The sequence below is a fragment of the Monodon monoceros genome, unplaced genomic scaffold (assembly GCF_005190385.1).
Source record: "Monodon monoceros isolate NGI ecotype Baffin Bay Population unplaced genomic scaffold, NGI_Narwhal_1 Super_Scaffold_21, whole genome shotgun sequence".
In the NCBI taxonomy this organism is placed as follows: Eukaryota; Metazoa; Chordata; class Mammalia; order Artiodactyla; family Monodontidae; genus Monodon; species Monodon monoceros.
In genome coordinates, this window is record NW_021703778.1 from 49,765,358 (window position 1) to 49,786,300 (window position 20,943).

At 36.5% G+C, this 20,943-nt stretch overlaps 1 protein-coding gene across 6 annotated transcripts in view; it reads left to right on the top strand.

The window, feature by feature from the left end:
• Positions 1-20,943, top strand: part of LRRC28 (leucine rich repeat containing 28) — a 190,309-nt gene that overhangs the window by 146,903 nt on the left and 22,463 nt on the right. For all 6 annotated transcript variants that reach the window (XR_003795906.1, XR_003795905.1, XR_003795908.1 and 3 more), the window contains 2 exons: positions 10,552-10,727; positions 12,462-12,621. Coding sequence is in view for 2 of the 6 variants with exons in the window: in XM_029237829.1 (XP_029093662.1) it covers positions 10,552-10,727; positions 12,462-12,621 (336 nt within the window). In the remaining 4 variants the exon portion in view is untranslated. The remainder of the gene's footprint in view (positions 1-10,551; positions 10,728-12,461; positions 12,622-20,943) is intronic.

Sequence of the window (20,943 nt, forward strand, 5' to 3'; positions counted from 1 at the left end):
TAAATGCATTCTCAGATGGAACAAAACTAAGCCTTAAAGAGGCTCTGCCAAGAGGACAGACGTTTTATCCAAACCAAGGCTTATTCTATCAGGGTGACATAATTTCTTTCCTTCTCCATATCTTTTTCCCTTTACTTTTCCTCTTATTTTAAGCTGAAAAAAAAAACTTTTTTGCTAAAAAGGGTTAATCTGGTAGCAGTTCCCCCAATAATGAGCATGTGGATGACAGTGTATTTTCTGAAGTGTAAAAGACAGTTACTTGCGTTCTTTTGGTAAGGGAATTGAAACTAATTCTTTACTCTTAACACTTTGGTTCGTGGCATGGTTAAGTTTGAAAATGCATATGAATTAATTTGCTACATCACATACATGTTTTGGAGCATAATCTCCGTGGCAAAATGATGTTACCATTCATTTAGCTTGTTTAGGTTTAAATGCTGAATGGCAGCTCTGAAAACATTGAGTTGAAAGGGAATTGTGATAATTGTTATAAATTATTTATGTAACTAAGCCAAGGGTCCGGACATTTATAACAGACTTCAACTCATTTTAATAACTCACTTAAGGGTTCAGATGTACAATCTTTTTTGTAACCACCTCAGCATTTATTCTAAAGTAATAAAAACTATCGAGTTAGAAATCAAAGATGCCAAGGCTTAACAATTGCCAGCTACTAGTTATTTCATTTTATTGTGAACTGAGCGTATCATGGAGCTTCCATCCCTCTTTACTGACAGTTCATTTCATGATTACTTCTTACTGAGATGAGTGACACTAGCTTTCAAGACAGGTACCTTTCCAGCTTTCTCTCCCATTTGCTGTTCTCTTCCATGGACCTGAGAGTCTGGCCACTAGAACTCTTGTGTAACCCCATCTGCCCTGTGCATTCACAGAGCTGAATCCCTGTTCCCTTTCTCTGGAATATCATCATGTTAATCTTAGTTTTCAACAGTAGATACCTTCAGAGCAACATCTAGATTAGTGTTTGACCAAATATCTGGGTGCCGTGGCCTAGCCAAGTTAATACAAAAATTTAACCATCACACCATGTATATTATCCCCCAAAATCATTTATTATAATAATAAAGAGAAAGCACAGCTATAAACATTGCTTAAACTTTACTGTGTATCAGGCAGTGTACTCATTGATTTATCTGCATATTGCACATTATCCTCCCAGCAACCCTTGTGATAATCATCCTTATCTTAGAAATGAAGAAACCAGAGCTCAGAAAGATTGTCTCAGGTCACAAAGCTAGATGGCAGTAGAGTTATTATCTGCTTCATTGTCCACACTCTTAACCACTGCACTACATATACTGTCTCCCTCTTCTCCTTGGTCTAGAATCACCTCTATACGTTTGAGCCCCTCTACTAGCTTCTTGAGAACAGGGATGAAAAATACCTTTCTTGTTCCTGCATCATTTGTAGTGGGGTGGATATTTGGTATCTGATGAGGTCAAGGGAGGTTGGCTATGGCCAACAGAAAGATTACTAACTCATGTGAATTCCTGCCTTGTAGCCTGCATTCTACATAGCTGCAACTCTTCTCCAGTGTTAACTAGAGAAGGCATTTAATAGAAGTATTGTAAAATGAATTTAATTAGCTGTTTACAGCCAGCGGTGAAGAGTAGGAACTTCTGCTAAAAGAATTGTCAAAGGGAAATTAGACCTTATATAAAATGAGGATCCACATACTTGTTAATGTGAGTCTTTTCAGCAGTTTGTCAGAAACCTAATCTTTCTAATTATTGGAGACAGAGGAAGCATTAGGAAAAGTCTGGCTTTCAGTTTTCTAAACCTTTATTTGTTATTGTTAAATTCTTTGGACAGTGTTCCTTATAGAGTTCATCAACACTTGTAAGGTTAAGAAGCAGCAGCTGTTAAGGCAATAGCAGTATGAAGTAATTATTCATGAATCGCTTGCTTGCTTTTTACCCTATATTTTTATTGTTCTATGATTTTGCCCAGGATTCTCATAACTAAAATATGGCTATAAAGTTTGGAAACAAATAATATGCTTTACCATGAGTATTAGGCTTCTCCATAGCAACAGAACCAATAGAGAGAGGGGTGTGTGTGTGTGTGTGTGTGTGTGTGTGTGTGTGTGTGTGTGTGTGTGTGTGTGTGTGTTGTGTAGGTGGGGGGGCTTGCACTGAGAGGAAGAGGGAGATTGATTTATTTTAAGGAATTGGCTCACATGATTGTGGGCACTGGCAAGTCTGAAATTCACAGAGCAGGCTAGAGACCGAGGGAAGAGCTGATGTGGTAGCTTGAGTCTAAAGACAGTCTGGAGGCAGAATTTTTCCTTGGGGGACCTCAGTCTTTTCCTCTTAAAGGCCTTCAACTGATTAGACAAGGCCCACTCAACATTATAGAGGGTAATCAGCTTTATTCAAAGTCTACTGTTTTAAATATTAATCTCATCTTAAAAATACCTTTACAGAAATATCTGGACTGGTGTTTGACCAAATATCTGGGTGCCCTGGCCTAGCCAAGTTGATACAAAAATTTAATCATCACACTATGTATTGCTGTATATCATCAAAAGAGTCACTTATTATGTGTTTGCCTGTGTTTCCAGACCTAGTGGCCATACTGCATAATAGCATATTGGATATGATCCTCTCATCTTAATTTTCTCCATATTAAGAAACAAATAGTAGTTATACAGTAAAATTTAAATGTATTTCCTCATCTTCACAAAATGCTTCATAAGGGTAATACCTTTCTAACCCACAGAAATACTCATGCAAAGTCACAATTGTGCTGCTACAGACTCTTCGTGTTTATGTGATCACATAGGGTCAACTGAGGTTTTGAAAGTAAGAGGGGTAAAGGCAAAGTAGCAAATCAAAGAAAAATATCATAGAAATGTTGACACCAGTTGGCAGGCCACTGTGCAGCTGCTTTGCACTAGTGTATCCATACTAGCTGTTAAATTATTGACAGTATTGAAGTATTTCTACACAAGTTAATGAATAGCTATTGAACTAAAAGCCCCTGAGGTCCCCCACTGCTGTGTCTGCCTTTCCCCTAAGATCGCCCCATAATCCAGCAACTAAAAGGCTAATGACCAGCAGAACAGAGGGCTCTAGGACTGTGCTTTAGCACAGTGGTACTGTTTGTTTGGTTTTTGCTTGTTTTATTAAACTATAATTTACATACAGAAAAGTTCACCCTTTTTAGTGTATAGTACTGTGAATTTTGACAAATGCATACAGTTGTATAGCCACCACTATGATCAAGGTTTAGAACAGTTCATTCACCCCCAAAATGTCCCCCATGTCCCTTTAAAATGAACATTTTTTCTTCGGGAGACACCTCAGCCTCTGGAAACGGTTATGTTTTGTGTCCCTATGTTTTACCTTTTCCAGAATGTCATATAAATGAAATGACACAGGCTACTGCAAACATTCATGTCTGGGGCTTTGTGTGAACATAATTTCATTCCACTTGGGTAATATCTAAGAATGCATTTGCTGGGCTATGTGGTCAGGATACGTTTAACTTTATTAAAAACTGCCAAAATGTTTTCCAACATGGCTGTGCTGTTTTGTATTTCATGAGAGTTCTTGTCAGTTTTTTCTTCTTTCAGACATTCTAATAAGTGGGTACTATCTCATGGTTTTAATTTGCATTTCTCTAATGACTGTTGATGTTGAACACGTTTTCATATGCGTATTTGCCCTCCATGTACAGTTGACCCTTGAACAATGTGCGGGTTGGGGCGGACTCTTGGCACAGTCCAAAAACCACATATAGCTTATAGTCAGTCCTCTATATCCGGGGTTCCTCTGCATCTGCAATTCCACATTTGTGGATTCAACCAACCCTGGATCATGTAGTATTGTAGTACTTATGATTGAAAAAAATCCATGTTTAAGTGGAACCACGCAGTTCAAACCCATGTTGTTCAAGGGTCAGCTGTATCTTGGGTGAAGCGTATTCCAGTCTTTTGCCCTTTTTTTAAAAACTGGATTGTTTGGGCTTTTTCTTACTGAGTTTTGAGAGTTCTTAATATATTCTGAATACATGTTTCTCATCAAATACGTGATTTGCAAATATTTTCTTCCAGTCTGTGGCTTGTCTGTCATTCTCTTAACAGATTTAACTAGCCTATATTGTGGTTCTTCATAGTTCACCACTGATAAACACACAACTCAAGATATATTTAATTTAATCCATAAATGAGACATTTTCCATTTGACAGATTACTATATTTTCCTAAATAACCATTTCCTTAAATGTTGCCATCCTGGTGGGTAACCAAATACAGATAATGTGATGCTCATATCTTTTTGGCACATCTGCTCCTGAGACAGACTGGACCCCCACGAACTACCCCAAAATTATTTCCTTTTGGGCACCATGTGGATGACTCAGTATTCTTTTCACCATTTCCTTTTTATCTTTTCTCTTTCAAATTTCTTTCCCTGTGTGTGAAGACTCAAAACAACCAATCTGTGTTTGGAACTGCTTAGGCAGCAATATAGAACTGCTAGATAGAAGAGAAAACTGATCACATTCGATGAGTTAACAACAGAACTTCCATAATACAGTTAGATAATGTGTGATTTAGAAACATCAAACGTTGTGACATATCATTGGTAAAAGATGATGTCAGGAGAGACTTTATAAAGGAATTAGATTTGGGGAAGAGTAAAATTTGTATCTGGAATGACAGGATATAGAAAATTCCAGGCCCAATTTGGCCTGTAGGCAAGAATAGCCATGGCTCATTGAATACAGTGTTGCTTGTGTTAAGGGGTATTATTCAGAATCCACAAGGAAATGGTAAGGCCACCAGCATCCATGGGATACCTTTCTGCTTAAGTTCTCTCCCTTTTGCATCAACTAAGGTAAGAGGGTCATTTCTTAAAATCTGACTAGAAAGCTTCCATACTTTGACCCTGCACATCAGTGTAAATATCATTAACTTACAAAAATACATTACTAACAATTTTGAAGCCCCTGTATGGTTCTCTCCCATGTATGCTCCTCCTTCTTCTCCAAGGTTAGCCATTACTCTGAATTTTGTATTTATCATTCATTTTCACTGAGTTATGATTTTAATATATGTAAATACATCCCCATATAGTGTATTGTCAAGTTTTATATCTTTTCTTTAACTTTGTGTAAATTGAATGATGCTGTATGTATTCCTCTATGGTGTACTTCTTTCACATAGCCTTTTGTTTTTATTCTCCAACTTCTCCACTATTTTTCTGCTTCCCTTTAGAGAAAAACTCTTTGAAAGAGTTGTCTATACTCACTTTCTCCACTTCTTTCTATTCTCTCACACCAGTTAGGCTTTTATCCCCATTGCACCTATATAAAGTATATATATAATTTGAAAAGTTTTGATGTATATATGTATACACACACATACATACGTACCTCTGAAACCATCACTGCAATTAAGATAATAAACATATCCACCACCACCCGAAGTTTCCTCGTGCCCCTTGGTAAACCTTCCTTCCTTGTCTTCATCCTATCTCCAGGCAGCCCTGATCTGTGTTCTGTTAACTGTCAATAAATTTGTATGTTCTTGAGTTTTATATGAATAGAGTCAAACAGTATATACTCTCTTTTTCTCTGTCTTCTTTCACTCAGCATAGGGATTTGGAGATTTATACATGATATAGTGTGGATCAACAGTTCGTTTTTTTATTGCTATGTAGAGTTCCATTGTATGGATATATCGCAGGTTGTTTCCATTCACTTGTTCATGGACATTTGTGTTGTTTCTAGTTTTTGGCTTTATTACAGATAAAACTGATGTGAACAAATGTAGACTGTCTTTTAAAGGTCCTAGACTTAAATTTCCTTGGATGAATACCTAGGAGTGGAGTGTCCGGATCATACAGTACATGTATATTTAATTTTTGGAAGAACTTCCAGACTTTACAAAAATAACTGTAACATTCTACATTCCCACCTGTAATATAAGAGATTATCAGTTCTTACATATTTTAAATTTTATTCTAGGTGTGTAGTGATTTTTCCATTACGTTGTTAAATTTCATTTCCCTAGTAAATAAGGGTGTGCATCTTTTTATGTTTTATTTGTCATCCATATATCTGCTTTGATATCGTGTCTAAGTCTCCCATTTTTTTTCCTTGGGTCTTTGTGTTCTTATTATTGAGTTCTGAAAATTCTCTATAGATTCTGGATAAAAGTCTTTTATCATATATATGCTTTGGAAGTATCTCCTCTCAGTCCATGGCTTACCTTTTCATTTTTTCACAGGGCCTTTTGGAGAGCAGACATTTTTTATTTTGATAAAGTCCAATTTATCAATTTGTTCCTTTATCGATCTTGCTTTTAGTGTAACCCAAATCACAAAGATTTTCTCCTATGCTGTCTTCTAGAATTTTTTTTTTTTTTTTTGCGGTACGCGGGCCTTTCACTGTTGTGGCCTCTCCCGTTGCAGGGCACAGGCTCCGGACGCGCAGGCTCAGCAGCCATGGCTCACGGGCCCAGCCGCTCCGCGGCATGTGGGATCTTCCCGGACCGGGGCACGAACCCGTGTCCCCTGCATCGGCAGGCGGACTCTCAACCACTGCGCCACCTGGGAAGCCCTGTCTTCTAGAATTTTTAAGGAATTAAGTTTACATTTAGGTCTCTGATTCATTTTGAGTTAATTTTTGTGTATGGTATGAGGTATGGTTGAAGTTCCTTTTTTTACATATGGATATACCAGTTGTTCAAGCACCATTTGTTTAAAATACTATCCTTTCTCTACTGTATTTCCTTTGTATGTTAGTTGAAAATTAGTTGTCCATGTATGTGTGGGTCTGTTTCTAGATACTCTGCTCCATTTATCTGTCTGTTTTGACACAAATACCGCACTGTCTTGATTACCATAGTTTTACAGTAAGTCTTAAAATTAAAAAAAAATTTTTTTACTATTCTAGCTGCTTTGCATTTCTATATAAATTTTAGAATCAAAATTTCAATTTATATATATTTTTAAAAGCCTGTGATTTTAATTGCATTAAGTCTTTAGATCAATTGGAGGAGAATTAACATCTTAACAATATTAAGTCTCCCAGCCCATGATCACAATAAATGTCTAATTCCTTGTCTTAGACATCTTTTGTCTGATTTATCTCTAAGTATTTCATATTTTTCATAGTATCGTATATGGTATTTAAAGTTTTTTAAATTTCCAATTGATTGTTGCAAACATATAGAAATACAAATGATTTTGTATAACTGAACCTGTATCCTCCAAACTTGCCAAGCTCACTTACTAGTTCCAGTAGGGTTGTTTTTAGATTATCATGGACTTTCTACATACACTCATGTCTTCTGGGAAGAAAGTCAGTTTTACTTCTTCCTTTGAAATATGGTCATGTTTTGTTTCTTTTTCTTTCATGACTGTACTGGTTAGAAGCTCCAGTACAATGTTAAATAGTAGAAGCAGTGAAAGCAGACATGTTTGTCTTGCTGAACTTACGGGGAAAACAGTCTTTCAACATTAAGTATATATTGACTGTTGTTTTTTCATACATATGCTTTATCAGATTAGTAAATTCCCTTCTATTCCTAGTTTGCTGAAAGTTTTTTAAATTACGGACGGGTGTCGAATTTTGTTAGACCCTTTTTCCGCATCTATTGAAATGATTATATGGTTTTTCTTTTTTAGGTTTTAACATAGTGAATTACGTTGATTTTTTTAAGGTTAATATAATCTTGATTAATAAGATAAACTTCATTTGGTCATATGACTTTATACATTGTTAAATTCAATTTGCTAAAATTTTGTTTAGACTTTTTCCACCTGTGTTCATGAATGATACTGGTTGTTTCTCTTTTCTTGTGTGTTCATCTGGTTTTGGTATCAGGACGATGCTGGCTTCATAGAATGAGTTGGGAAGTATTCCAACCTTTTAACTACAAATTCAACTTCATTAATAAATGTTGGGTTGTTCAACTTCTCTGTATCTTGAGTGAGCTTTGCTAATTTTTGTCCTTCAAGGACTTATTAGCATAAAGTTGCTTCTTATATTTTTATTATCTGTAGAAATCGGACAATACCTCCTTTCTCATTTCTGATATTGGTAATTTGTGTCTTCTCTCTGATTAGACTAGTTAGAGGTTTATCGTTTTTATTGATCTTCTCAAAGTTCCAGCTTTTGTTTTCACTGATTTCTCTCTATTCCTTTCTTCTATGTCATTGATTTTCTTTATGCTCTTTATTATTTCTTTTATTTACTTAGGGCTTAATTTGCTCTCTTATTTCTGGTTTCTTTAGGTGAGAGCTATGTATGCAACATGTCCTTCTATGCAGTAATTATAATTATTGTTATAATGACCTTTTCTGCCAATTTTAACATCTGTCTTGGTTGTTTTCAGTTGCATTTTTTTTCCTCATCATAGGTCATATATTGAAAAGCCTGGTAATTTTTGGTTGGATGCCAGACAGTGTGAATTTTATGATGCTGAGTGCTGGATATTTTTGTATTCATGTAACTATTCTTGATATATGTTCTGGGATACATTTAACTGGAAACAGTTTAATCTTTTCAGATATGGCTCTTAAGGATTTGTTAGGTGGGAATGGAATGGTGTTCAGTCTAGCACTAACTATTCACCACTACTGAGATAAGACCTTTTTGTGTACTCTACACAATGCCCCTTGAATTATGAGGTTCAAGTCTGACTGATAAGAGCAGACACTATTTCCAACCCTCTGTGACTGCTGGGCACTGTTACCTTTAATCTTTTCAGCTCGTCCTTTTTCCAGCCTCAGGTAGTTTCCTCATATGTGCTGATCAGTACTCATCTGAATACTCAAGCGGAACCTTTGCAAATCTCCAGAGTTCTCTCTCTGTACATCTCTCTCCCCTAAGGTTCTCTGTCCTGTGAACTCTTGCTGCTTTGGACCCCTGAACTCTTAGTTCCTTGTCCTCAGTTTAAGGTACCTACCAGGCTGTGACTGAGTACCCCTTCCCTGAGTTAACTTTTCTCTTCAATCAAGTCTCTGCTGAAATGTCACCTCCTCAGAAAGACTTTCTTTAATTATATTATCTAAAGTAGTACAGCTCTCACTCCCCTCTTCACTCTATTTTAGCATGTGTTTATCTTTTAATTGTCCATCTCTCCTCACTATGATAAGCTTCATTCTGATCTTAAGTATGTCCCTAACAGAATTTTATGCTCATATATATTAAATAATATATACAACAAAGTTCATAATAGCCCCAAACTGGAAACAGCCCATATGTTTACCAGTACTACACAGCAATGAAAATGAATAAGCTATAGTACGTGCTGTAGCGTGGATGCATCCCAGAAAGAATATGTTGACAAAAGGAGCCAGATACAGGATTCTTCATGCTATTGAAGAAGGCAAAACCAAACTATAATGTTAGAATTTGGAAAAATGGTTCCTTTTGGGATAGAGGTTTTGCTTAGTAGGAGGGCCAGCGTGGCCTTCTGAGGCTCTTTTTTCTTGAGCTGAGTGGAGAAATTGAGTAAAATTAATTGAGTTCTAGGTCAGATACTGTCTTCTCTGTAGACCCTTCCCTAATTCCTTAGAAAAAGTCAGTTCCTCCACCTTCTCTGACCCAATATTAGAATAATTATATTGTAATTATTACATTTTTCAAGGGAAGGAGGTCATCTTTTGTTTTTTTAATTAAAGTATTTTGACTGGCGTATAGTAGGTGCTCTGGAAACATTTTCTGATGAAAGGAATGAGCAAATGCAGGAACTTGTAATGAACAAATAAGCTGAGGGCTTCTGCCTTCCAGTCCTGTGCCTTCTTCATTGCCTGTTTCTAGTTGAGAGTAGGGAGATTATCTCACGTTGTATCTGGAGAGCCAAGGCTTGTTGGCACCTATTTGTCCTTAGAGAAGAAAAGTGTTGAGACTTTTAGGTAAGCTGGTGGTCTCAGACAGGAGGTAGAATGAGATTGGACTCCTGAGTTTTGGTAACCCTGTAGCTAAAGGAACAAGGATGCCTCTGCCTTCTGGTTATGAGTGGCTGTAAGGAATAGGATGTGACTTGGCTTATTCAGTAGGCTTTGCCAAGAATATTTTCTTCACAGGTTTATGGAAGGACCCAATAAAGTTATCTGCTATCATTACAGATCTGTTTGCTTTGTAGGGTTTTGTTCCCCCAACACAAAAATTTTGTTAAACCATGGTACTATAACTAAACAGAGTACTCTTTGTTCCTTTTAATTTTGAAAATTTCAATAAACATAAACTTGGAAAGGGTAAGAAAATGAGGATAAATAGAGCTTACAAAGCAAATTGTATAGACCCTATGAAGGAAATTTCTTCTAATTTTGTCCTTACTGGAAGTGCCTGGACCTCAGTGAAGATTTAGCTGAGTTCCAAATGATGCATCTAAATTTCTATGCCAGGCTTTATTAAGGAACCCAGAATAGCATCTGTTCAGTTTGAAAAGAATTCTGCTAATTCATCAGTGTCTTAAAATTTTAAATGTATATTTTGATTAACATATTTTTATTGGCACATATAGTCATTTCCTTTTGGCTAATACTACTGTGAATGTGTGTCTTTCTGTAGCTGTGGTGCTCCCATTCAAGTTTCCGAGGTGAAGCTGCTTTCCTTTTCATCAGGGCAACTAACAGTTTTCCTCCCTGCTGAGGTGAAGGCCATAGGGACAGAGAAGGATCACGTCCTGCCTCTGCAAGAGCTGGCCATGAGGAGTCTGCATCACACCTACCACAGTTTTCTAAAAGGTACCCGGGACTTTTTTTTCTTTCTTTCCTTTCCTTTTCTTTCCTTTTCTTTTCTTTTCCTTTCCTTTCCTCTTTTCTTTTCTTTCTTTTCTTTTCTTTTTTCTTTTCTTTTCCTGCCTCTTATTCAGTGAGCTTAGGAATTGTGTTTTATGCTGTTTTAGTGTTCATTTTTCAAAATTGTGGTAAAATGTACATAACATAAAATTTACCATTTTAACCATCTCTAAGTGTTCAGTTCAGTGGCATTAAGTACATTTGCGTAGTTGTGTAATGGAACACTTTTTATAAGAGAAAAGTTTTAATATTTTATTTTAATATTAATATTTTATATTTTAATATTAAAATATTTTATCAACACTGAGCCCTTCAGCACCCCCTATAGACACAGAGAAGCATTCACTAAATATGGTCTTCAGTCACAAAGAACAGAGGTTAAAAGTTAAACTATGCAGTTTAAATGAGAGAAATTGGTGTTTGGGAGCACATATTTGGTGGAAGTGAGAAGGCTGGCAGAGGTACTTTCTTCCGTATCGAAAAATGTGCAAAGATCTTATCCTTAAAGCAAAGTTGGGTACTTCTTCCAACAGAGCAAGTTTTTGCCTTGTAACCTCCTTACACCTGAGAAATATATATACCTAAAGGGAAATTAATTTCAGGAGCCTTTGGCAGTATTACCACAGGATTTGGCGGTGTGTAGATGTCATAGGTGACATGGAGTGGACCTGTGATGCTTTAAGAAAGCACTAGGCAACATTAATAAGAAAATAATTTCAAGTGCTTTTAAAATTACTAAATGTTTTGTCTTTGCTTTAAAAAAAAAAAAAAAGATGCATACAGAAACCTCTAACATTAAACTTCCAGGAATGTCTAATACAAATTAAGTTGTTTTTAAAAACTAAACAGAAAACTGAAATTATTCACCTATGAGCAAATTACATTTTTCAAAATGGTTATTGATAAGTCTGGACAGATATAAAAGATGATAAGATAATTTGTATTTCCTTCCTCAAGATGATTCAGTGATTTTTAGGTGTCACCTCATCATGACCGTTTCTCTCTCTAGATGTTTTACTCTCAATAGCAACCCAGTGTACATTTGTGCTCAGGATTGCCTGGGCCATTGGGATGTTTTGCTTTAAACGTTTCTTTTGTGTAGCTCAGACTAAACTGAGGAGGAAACACCCTATTTTTATTAGTGACAGCTCATGGGAGTGAGACAAGGAAAAGCTTGGTCTCATTATTTTTCATTTTCTTTGATTTCTTTGTTTCCCCTTTTCATTCTTTTCAGTAAATATAATTTAGCTTGAAAGATTCTAAATGCCCAATAGATTTAGGAAGAATTTAATGAAAGTCTGTTTCAGTCCCAGTCTTTTTTTTATTCTCTGTCTCTTATAGAAGTTTACAGACCCTCCCTCGGTAAACGTAATGCCTTTTCAGTCTTTGTTCTTAAAGAATATTTGGTCTTATTCTTTCCTGGCCTCTATCTCAGGACAGCTCAGGTTGCTCTTAAAAGAGTAGATTAAGGTTTTCTCTTAGTATCAAAAATGTAAAAAAGCATCTTTCATTTCCAAATAATGTTACATTTTTATTCAATGCCTATCGGATAACAGAATTTTCAACATGCACAACTTTTCACTAACTGAACTTATTTGCTAACAATAAGAAATATTTTAAGAAGCCAAGTTTAAGGAAATCTCATTTTTTATTTGTGCATGATTTTCTCTTGTGTTCCAGATCTGGACTTTCTGTCTCCAGTCTCGTTACCCAGAAGTCTTCTGGAGCTGCTGCACTGCCCCTTGGGGCACTGTCACCGGTGTAGTGAGCCCATGTTTACGATTGTTTACCCCAAGCTATTTCCCTTGAGAGAGACGCCAATGGCAGGACTGCACCAGGGGTAATCATTCCTAAGTGGACACCAGGGCTTACACCTGGGGGAGGGGTGGGAACGTGGGGAAGGGTGGAGGACACACATAAAAGTGTTGGTAAGTCAGCAGCTTTAAAGGGGCATAGAATGCTTCCTGCCATACAGCTAAATGAAACAAATGCACATTTTCAGTATCACAAGAAAACTGGATTTCTCTTTATTACATTTTTGGTCTTATACAGAACGGTTTTATTGTACATGTTATTTAGAGTAGCTCATTCTTTGTAGGAGTGTTTTCCTGCTGTTTCCCTATTCATAATAGTCTTTAGGCAATAAGGAATGTAAGAACAAAATATTTGTTATATAATGGGTCCAGCTCAGCTCTTCTGTTTAATTCGCATTGCTAACTGAAAGTGTGTGGCTGAGCATTGTGTGTGTGTGTGTGTTTCTGTTTTGAATTTCTAACCCTTCCAAATAGCATTCTCTTACCACTGTCTGTTTCTTGGCACAGTGCCTTGAATTTGCTAAGAATGTTAACTAAGTAAAACCCCCCATTCTGGTAGTTTATTAAAAGAATATCAGACAATTAAAAATAGGACATGAAATGAAAAAATCCCCCATTAGCACAGTCTGAGCTTACAGATTTTCTAAATTTAGGATCTTCTAAGTTCACATTTTTCAAAGATGAAAAAAAATACTATAATACCTCACTTATCCATCAAATGTGGTATTTTGGGTTAGTACATTTTTCAGGATAACTTGTTACCCCTATTCAGTCCTAGAAGCGTTTCCTTTATAATCATTTTTGTAGAATGAGAGCAAGCGTGGGCAGGGTGCTGAACCTCTCAGAGCCTCAAAATGGGGAAAGAACAGCCTGCTGGGCAGGGCCATCTAAGGATTAGCAGATGATGAAGGCAAACACTTGGCATATAATGGGTGCTCGGCAAATGGTAGTTACCTTTTCCATCTCTCTACCCCCTCCTTCCCAAAACTGCATTTGTCTTTTTCTTACCCTGAATAATCCTATTTTGCTATACTTTCAGTTCCTGTTTCAACTTTCTGTATTTTTAATGTTTCCTGCTTTACTGTGCCTGCCTACAGAAGCCCTCCTCCAAACCTTGCTAATCTGCTACTTCTGATCAGAGGTGATCAGATCACCAAATTTAGTAAAATTCCATTTTAAATTAGAGTTGAAAGGACTGAGTCAGGATTTGAGTATGTTACTACATGAATAAAATTAACTAATAAAATAGGCACATCTATGAGGAGCAGTAGGGAATATCGGTCAAGTACACAGGCCCTGATTCTGACTTTCCTCTGGGAGACCTTGGGCAAATTACTTAACATCTCTGAGCTTCATCTTTTCATCAATAAAATGAGCATAGTAATAATATCTATTTAATCAGGTCATTGTGAGGATTAAATGAGATCATTTATGTAAAGAGCCCAGGATGGTGTCTGGTATGTAATAAATATTAAGTGACTTAACTATGATCTCTTTTTGTAGCTCAAAGACTTTTAAAAATTTATTTTATATATGTGTCTTTAGCAAATGATCTTCATATTAGTAAGATAGCATCATAGGAAAATCTTCCATTAAACTACAGTAAAATCCTCCTGCATTGTTGTTGCACAATTTCCTATAGAAGATATTTTCTTACTAAAAATATGAAAATGAAAACAATTCAGTATGGTAAGGATGCTCTGTTAGTAGCTGATAAAATTCTAAATACCTGTTTGAAAAGATAAACTTTCTTTCTATCATGGTAATTAATTTGTGCAAATAAAGTAGATCCCTTAAATGAAGTTATTTTTGTGTTATCTTTATATGAAATTTGGGAAACTTGTTCAATAAGTATTTGCATATTTACTGCTACTTATTTCTCTGCTTAAACCTAGAAATTCAGTGTGAATATCTTATATTGCTTTAGAACATAAAATATAATAGTGTTAGTTTAATATAATGAGTGTATCAAATACATAGGACTTAGGCAATGCCCTTTTGTTAAGAAAAGCCAGAAGTGCCCATGTTAATAGCAAAAAATGAAATACCAAGATACAAACATGGCTTTCTGTGGTGAGTTAATGCTAAGATCTGAAACTGAGAATTTGTGTCTTTCATTTGGTCCACCAGACTTTGCTCCTTCCCACGTTGCTATGGAGATTGTGTTAAAAGCTTTGACTTCAGTTTCTACCATAGTTTTTAAAGTACTTTCTTTTGTAATTGAAAACCAAATACTTGAATTTCAATAGCTTATTGCTAAAAATAAAATCAATATTTTTAGTATCATAAACTCTAAAAGGTCTTGATAATATTATTTTTAAGTTTTCTAATATATTCTGTTCAGTGTTCATTGCTTCTTTTAAAATAGTACATTGTATCAGCCAATATCTAAATTAATGTGGACATCTGGCATTATTTTAAAAGAACATACTGAATATTCTTCTAAAATACCAAGTCCCATACGAGTGTTAGTTCCAACTTAAATTTAATACAGTCAATTAAAAAGAAATTACAGTATTTTGCATAAATAGTAAATACCCAAATCTTCAAATATTTATAGAAGAGAATAATGGCTAGTATGTTCATAACTTTTGATCATGACAGGCATAGCAAATTTTCATTCCCCCAGATTACTGTTCATTTTTTAAAATGGAGAATGTCAACTCATAGGATTATTTATTAGTATAACATGTGTCTGGCTTTTCCCACACATGTATGCATCTCATAAGTTTTGTATTTCCCAAGGTTTTTCAAGGGTATTTTATGAGCTTCCTAGGGATACCTCAATGAAATACCACAAAACTGGGTGACTTACAGAGCTTCTATAGATATTGTCTCAGAGCTCTGAAGGCTAGAAGTCTGAAATCAAGATGTGGCAGGATTGGTTCCTTCTGAGGGCTGTGATGGAAGGATCTAATCCTTGCAGATGGCCATCATCTCCCTTCTTCTCTTCACATCATCTTACCTCTATGTGTGTCTATCTCAGTGTCCAAATTTCCCTTGTTTATAAGAACACCAGTGACATTTCACTAGGACCCTCCCTAATGACCTCATCTAACTAATTACACTGGTAATGACCCTGTTTCCAAATAAGGTTACTGTATTACTCTGCTAGGGCCACCATAACAAAATACCATAGGCTGGGTGACTTAAACAACAGAAATTTAATTTCTCACAGTTCTGGAAGCTGGAAGTCTGAAATCAGGGTGCATGTGGTTAGGTTGTGCTGAGGGCTGTCTTCCTGATTTGAAGATAGCTGCTTTCTTGCTGCCTCGAGTGGCAGAGAGCATGAGCACACATGTTCACAAGCTCTCCAGTGTCTCTTCTTATAAGGGCACTAATCCTATCATGAGGGCCCCACCCTCATGAACTCATCTAAACCTAATATCTCCAAAAGGCCCCATCTCCAAATACCATCACATTGGAGATTAGGACTTAAAATATGAATTGGTGGTAGGATGGGGGGACACAATTCAGTCCATAACAGTCACATTCTGGGGTTCTGGGGATTATGACTATAACATGAATTTGTGGGAGATACAGTTCAACCCATAACAGTCTGTCCTCCAAAAATCCATGTCCTTCTCAGATGCAAAATAAATTCACTCCATCCTAACACCCCCCAAATCCTAACCCATTCCAGCATCAACTCTTAAGTTCAGAATCTCATCTTAAGTATCTAAATCAGGTATGGATAAAACTCAGGTATAACTCGCCTTGGGACAAAACTCCTCTCCATCTGTAAACCTGTAAAACCAGACTGGTTATCTGCTTTCACTGTATATTGGTGGGACAGGCATAAGATAGACATTCCCTTTACAGAAAGGAGAACAAGAGGTTCCAAAACTTAAAAGGGCAAATTCCATTAGATTTTAATGCTTGAGAATAATCCTCTGGCTAGATGCTCTGTCCTTTAGGCCCACTGGGGTGGTGGCCCCACCTCCTCAGCCCTAAGTGGGGCCCTGCTGTCTAAAACCAAGGAAGTTGTCCCATCCTCTGGAATTGAGGAGGTGGCCCCATCCCCTGGGTTATTCTTCCCTTTACTTGATAGCTTGTTTCCTGCCTGTAGAATCCCAGAAGGCTGACCGCATGTCTTCACCCTGTCCCATCTCTGTCCTCTTTGATCCAAGCTGTCAGCCTTTCTGCTGAAATGGTTGACTGGATCCACAAGTCACATGCCTAACCTCTTTAGAAAAGGTTGTCCAGCCACATCCTTGGTGTTCTCTCCAGAACGTGCTTTCTCATATTATACAATGTAGATAGCCTGAGAATTTTCCATATCCTCAAGTTCTGGTTCCTTTTTGCTGAACAATTCCCTCAATTTATCTTCCTCCTCTCACATTTTACTGTAAGCAGCAAAGAGAAACCAGGCCATGCCTTCAATGCTTTGCTTAGAAACATCCTCAGCTAAATATAGGCATACCCATCTTTTTGTGCTTCATTTTATTTCACTTCACAGATATTGCACTTTTTACAAATTGAAGGTTTGTGGTAACCCTGTGTCAAGAAAATCTATTGGTACCATTTCTCCAACAGCATTTGCTCACTTCCTGTCTCTGTGTCACCTTTTGGTAATTCTCACAATACTTCAAACTTTTCATTATTATTATGCTTGTTATGGGGACCTGTGATCAGTAATCTTTGATGTTACTACTACAGTTCACTGAAGGCTCAGATGATGGTTAGCATGTTTAGCAATAAATTATTTTTAAATTAAGGTATATACATTTTTTTAGACATAATGCTATTGCATACTTAATAGACTGCAATATAGTGTAAGTATAACTTTTATATGTACTGGGAAACCAAAAAATTTGTGTGACTTGCTTTATTGCTGTATTTGCTTTATTGCGGCAGTTTGGAATTGAGCCTGCAATATCTCTGAGGTCTGCCTGTATCCAAGTTCATCACCTAACAGTTCTATTTTCCATCCAACAGAACACAATTCAGTCAAGTCCTCTGTGCTTTATAACAAAGATCATCTTTCTCTCATTTTCCAATAACACATTGCTCATTTTTGTCTGAGACCTCACCAGAAACACCTTTAACACTTGTATTTCCAGCAACATTCTGTTCATGACAATATGTGCCTTCTCTAAGACAATAGAAGCTTTTTCTGTAGCTTTCCTCTTTCCTTTGTAAGCCCTCACCAGCTCTCCTTTAACATCTATATTTCTACCAATAGTCTCAAGGCAGAACTCTTCTAGCCTCTGCTACTTAATTTCAAAGCCACATCTAGATTTTTAAGTATTTGTTACAGCAGCATCTCTTACCAGTAGCTGAATTTGTATTAGTTAGCAGTCTGCAGAGAAACAAAACATATATCTATATCTGTATTTGTAAATAATAAATATAGACAGAGATTGATTTTAAGGAATTGGCTCACATGACTGGGGAGCTGGCAAGTCCAAAACCGCAGGGCAGGCTGACAGGCTGGAAATTCAAAAAAGAGTTGATATTGCAGTCTTAAGTCTGAATTTCTCAGGGCAACAGGCTAGAAACTCAGGGTTTTTAAGTTGCTGTCTTAAGGAAAAGTCCTTCTACTTCTTTGCTCTAAAGGCCTCCAACTGATTGAGTGAGGCCCACCTTATGGAACGTAATCTGCTTTACTCAAAGTCTACTGAAATAAATGTCAGTCACATCTAAAAAATACCTTCACAGCAACATCTAGACTGATATTTGACCAAACAACTGGGTACCATGGTCTAGCCAAGTTGACACATAAAATTAACCATCACAGACATTCAAAAGGTCTCACTTAAATCACCAGGATGTTTTGAAACAGAAATTGCCAATGGCCCAGAATCCCAGTGTTCCTTCCCATATCGCTTGGGTTAAGTTTGGGCCATAGCAGATATTAACAGTGTACACTCAGGTGTTGGTGTGGTGACATCTCTGCTTTTGTACAGTGAGGCCCTGGGCTGGAATGAAAGAACTTATAGGCCTTAGGGGTCAGGAGACCCAGCTGGAAGTTGAGCTGTGTTACTTAGTACTGTAAGATAGGTACTATTATTAGATTGAACTGTGTGAATCATATGCCTTCCATGTGGTTCAACCTAATATAACCCCCATGTTACAGGAGTAGGAGGGTGTGGAACTGAGGGACAGGAAGATCAGAAACTGGGCCAAGCCCTCATAGGAGAGCTGGGATTTGATCCATAGCAAGTCTGGCTCCAAATCCATGTTTTAGACACTATGCTGTAATTAGCTACTGAGTGAATCACTACATATGAAGAAATTTTGAAATGGTACTATAAATATAAAAATGCAAATAAGCTCTAATCTGAACAAGATACTTTTGAAATATGTATGTGTGTACACATATACATATATGTGTGTGTGCTCTAAAGAAATCCAGCAGGATGTAGATCTAACTCTAAACTGTGGTTACCTTGGAAGGGAGGAATGTAGGGTTATGGAGTAGTCAGGTGGGGACTTTAATTTTCAATTCTATATAATACAGAATCATTTGAATATTTTCAATAAGGATGTATTTTTATAAATACACAGAATAACAATTAAATAGTATGTATCTAAAGGAACTTTAAAAAATCCTTTGCTTAAAGCTTTATATAGGTTAAAAAAGACAAGGAAAGGTTCTTGGAGCAATTTTTTTTTAAGTTTAGGTAAAAATGTTTTTAAACAGGTTACACAGTGATATCCAATTTTTGTCAGCTATGGGTATATATATATATATATATATATACATATATACATATATATACACATCCATATATAGTCTTTTACATATATATGTGTATATGTATATATATATATATATATATATATATATGTATATATATAGTGTTGGCCAACAAAGTTCGTTTGGGTTTTTCCGTAACATCTTATGGAAAAAACCTGAGCAAACTTTTTGGCCAACCCAAAAGTTTAAATTGTTAAATACGTAGAAAACGTCTTGAAGGCTCACTGAAGGAACAGTGGTTTTCGTTGAGTAGTGTTGAATTTTTACAACAAACTGGTGTATTAAAAATAATGTTTAATTATTAAAACATTAGTAGACCAGTGGTTTCTTTTCTACTTATTTATTTGGGGGGAGACAAAATAAATCTGTTCAAGTCATATGTTATCATCAAAGCAAAATTAGGAAATAGAATTCTGCAAAAGGAAATTGTATCAAATGGAAGTACTGCCACTGGAAATGACAACTGTTAATATTTTAGCTTAAAGTAGAATATCTCTTAGTTGACTTCCTAACTGAGGATCCAGATTCTTCATGCTTCCTATTCCTTTTTTTTTTTTTTAATTGGGGTAAGAACATTTAACTTGAGATCTACCTTCTTAACAAATTTTTAAGTGCACAGTATAGTATTAACTGTAGGCACTATATTGTACAGCAGCTCTCTAGAACTTACTCATTTTGCATAACTGAAACTATACCCATTGAACACAACTCCCATTTCTCCCTCCCTGCAGTCCCTGGTAACTCACCATTCTACTCTCTGCTTCTGAGTTTGACTATTTTAGATATCTCATGTAAGTGTAATCATGTAGTATTTGTCCTGTGACTGTCTTATTTCCCCTACCATAATGTCTTCCAGGTTCATCCCGTTTTTGTTTTGTTTTGTTTTGTGTGGTATGCAGGCCTCTCACTGTTGTGGCCTCTCCCGTTGCAGAGCACAGGCTCCGGACGCACAGGCTCAGCGGCCATGGCTCACGGGCCTAGCCGCTCTGCGGCATGTGGGATCTTCCCAGACAGGGGCACGAACCCGTGTCCCCTGCATCGGCAGGCGGACTCTCAACCACTGCGCCACCAGGGAAGCCCCCATCCCATTTTTAAGGCTGAATAATATTCCATTGTATGTGCATACCACATTTTTTTAATCTATTCATCAGTCAGTAAACATTTAGCTTGTTGCCATATTTTGGATATTGTGAATAATGGTCCAGTGAACATGGGAGTGCAGATATTTCTTTGGGACCCTGATTTCAATTCTTTTGGATATATACTCAGAACTGGGACTGCTGGATATGATCATTCTAGTTTTAATTTTTTGAGGAATTATTTTGCATAGTGGCTGCACCATTTTACATTCCCACCAACATATGTAAGGATTCCAATTTCTCTACACCCTTGCCAACACTTATTTTTTTGTTTGTCTGTTTTTTTAGAGCAGCCATCCTAACAGGTGTGAGGTGATATCTCATTGTGGTTTTGATTTGCATTTCCCTGATGATTAGTGATGTTGAGAACCTTTTCATATACCTGTTGGCCATCTGTATGTCTTCTTTGGAGAAATGTCTACTTAAATCCTTTACCCAGTTTTAAATCAGATTGTTTTTTTTTGCTACTGAATGATAGGAGTTTCTTATATATTTTAGATATTAAC